We start from the raw sequence: 1,534 nt of genomic DNA on the forward strand, positions 1-1,534 counted from the left end.
AAAAAAAAAAAAAAAGAATATATTCCAGTATCAAAAGGCAAATTTCAGCAATGCAAAAACTGCAATTATGTTTGCACCAACCTAATAAAAGCTGTTACATTTAAATGATTTTAGTCCTTAAGAGAAACTTCTGAGAGTTAAGTCCTGTAATAGAATCCTCACATGAAGGTGGGAGCAAAGTTGATTCACCTAATATACCTGTCATTATTTTAAGTGTTATGTGGCTGAGTTGAAGGATGAAGTTTCAGGATATCTTCATGTTTATAAAAATTCAGGCCGGGCGTGGTGGCTCATGCCTGTAATCCCAGCACTTTGGGAGGCCAAGACAGGCAGATCACCTGAGGTCGAGAATTGGAGACCAGCCTGACCAACGTGGAGAAACCCCATCTCTACTAAAAATACAAAAAATTAGCGGGGCATGATAGCACATGCCTGTAATCCCAGCTACTTGGGAGGCTGAGGCAGGAGAATCACTTGAACCCAGGAAGTGGAGGCTGCAGTGAGCCAAAATTGCGCCATTGCACTCCAGCCTGGGCAGCAAGAGTGAAACCTCTATCTCAAACAAAATAAAAAAAAATTCAATATTTTAATTTCCTTTCATGTACATCTGCTTTCTTTGAAGCTATGGATTAGTCTGACTCTGTGATAAGTTAAATTTTCTGAGCATCTTGTGTTTCCCCTAAACTCAAGTAATTCTTCTATTTGTGCTTGATTTTATGGCAGGGCACCCCAGCTCTGCCCCAGCCTGGCATACCAACGGAGACTTTGGTGAAGGGGTCCATTTCTAGAATGCCCATTGAAGACAGCAGTCCTGAAAAAGGCAGAGAGGAAGCTGCATCCAAAGGCCATGTTATTTATGAAGGCAAAAGTGGACATATCTTGTCATATGATAGTAAGTATTGTATATATACATCCATAGCCAGTATTATAATATGTGCTAAAAAGATAGTCTTGGGTTTTCCCACATTTCTACTATGGAGAAGTCAGTTTCTCTTTGCTGAGCCTATGTTTTCTCTCAGTAAGAGAGATAATACTTGTAATAATACTTGTCTCATGAGAATTTTGTGAATATTAGCTCAGTCAGTGAAAAGCAATTAATAATGCAGAGCCCAGACTAAATGTCCCATAGGTGGTAGCTAAGATTATCAACTGTGGTCAGTTTAGCTTAGGAAAAGAGCCTTTGTTGAACTCTAATGGAATACTTTTATTTTGAAGAGATCCATGTTTTATGAATTAAGAATTAGAGGATAGGCCGGGTGTGGTGGCTCACGCCTGTAATCCCAGCACTTTGGGAGGCTGAGGTGACGGATCATGAGGTCAGAAGTTGGAGACTAGCCTGACCAACATGGTGAAACCCCTTCTCTACTAAAAATACAAAAAACATTAGCTGGACATGGTGGTGTGCACCTATAATCCCAGCTACTCAGAAGGCTAAGGCAGGAGAATCACTTGAACCTGGAAGGTGGAGGTTGCAGTGAGCAGAGATTGCTCCACTGCACTCCAGTCTGGGCGACCAAGGGAGATTCTATCTCAA

At 41.2% G+C, this 1,534-nt stretch overlaps 1 protein-coding gene across 1 annotated transcript in view; it reads left to right on the forward strand.

Annotated features, from left to right (window-relative positions):
* The window catches only part of NCOR1 (nuclear receptor corepressor 1), a 181,473-nt gene that overhangs the window by 131,807 nt on the left and 48,132 nt on the right, over positions 1–1,534 (forward strand). The window contains exon 27 of the mRNA XM_017496857.2: positions 724–892. Within this exon, the coding sequence (XP_017352346.1) occupies positions 724–892 (169 nt within the window). The remainder of the gene's footprint in view (positions 1–723; positions 893–1,534) is intronic.

The sequence above is a fragment of the Cebus imitator genome, unplaced genomic scaffold (assembly GCF_001604975.1).
Source record: "Cebus imitator isolate Cc_AM_T3 unplaced genomic scaffold, Cebus_imitator-1.0 Scaffold223, whole genome shotgun sequence".
Classification (NCBI taxonomy): domain Eukaryota; kingdom Metazoa; phylum Chordata; class Mammalia; order Primates; family Cebidae; genus Cebus; species Cebus imitator.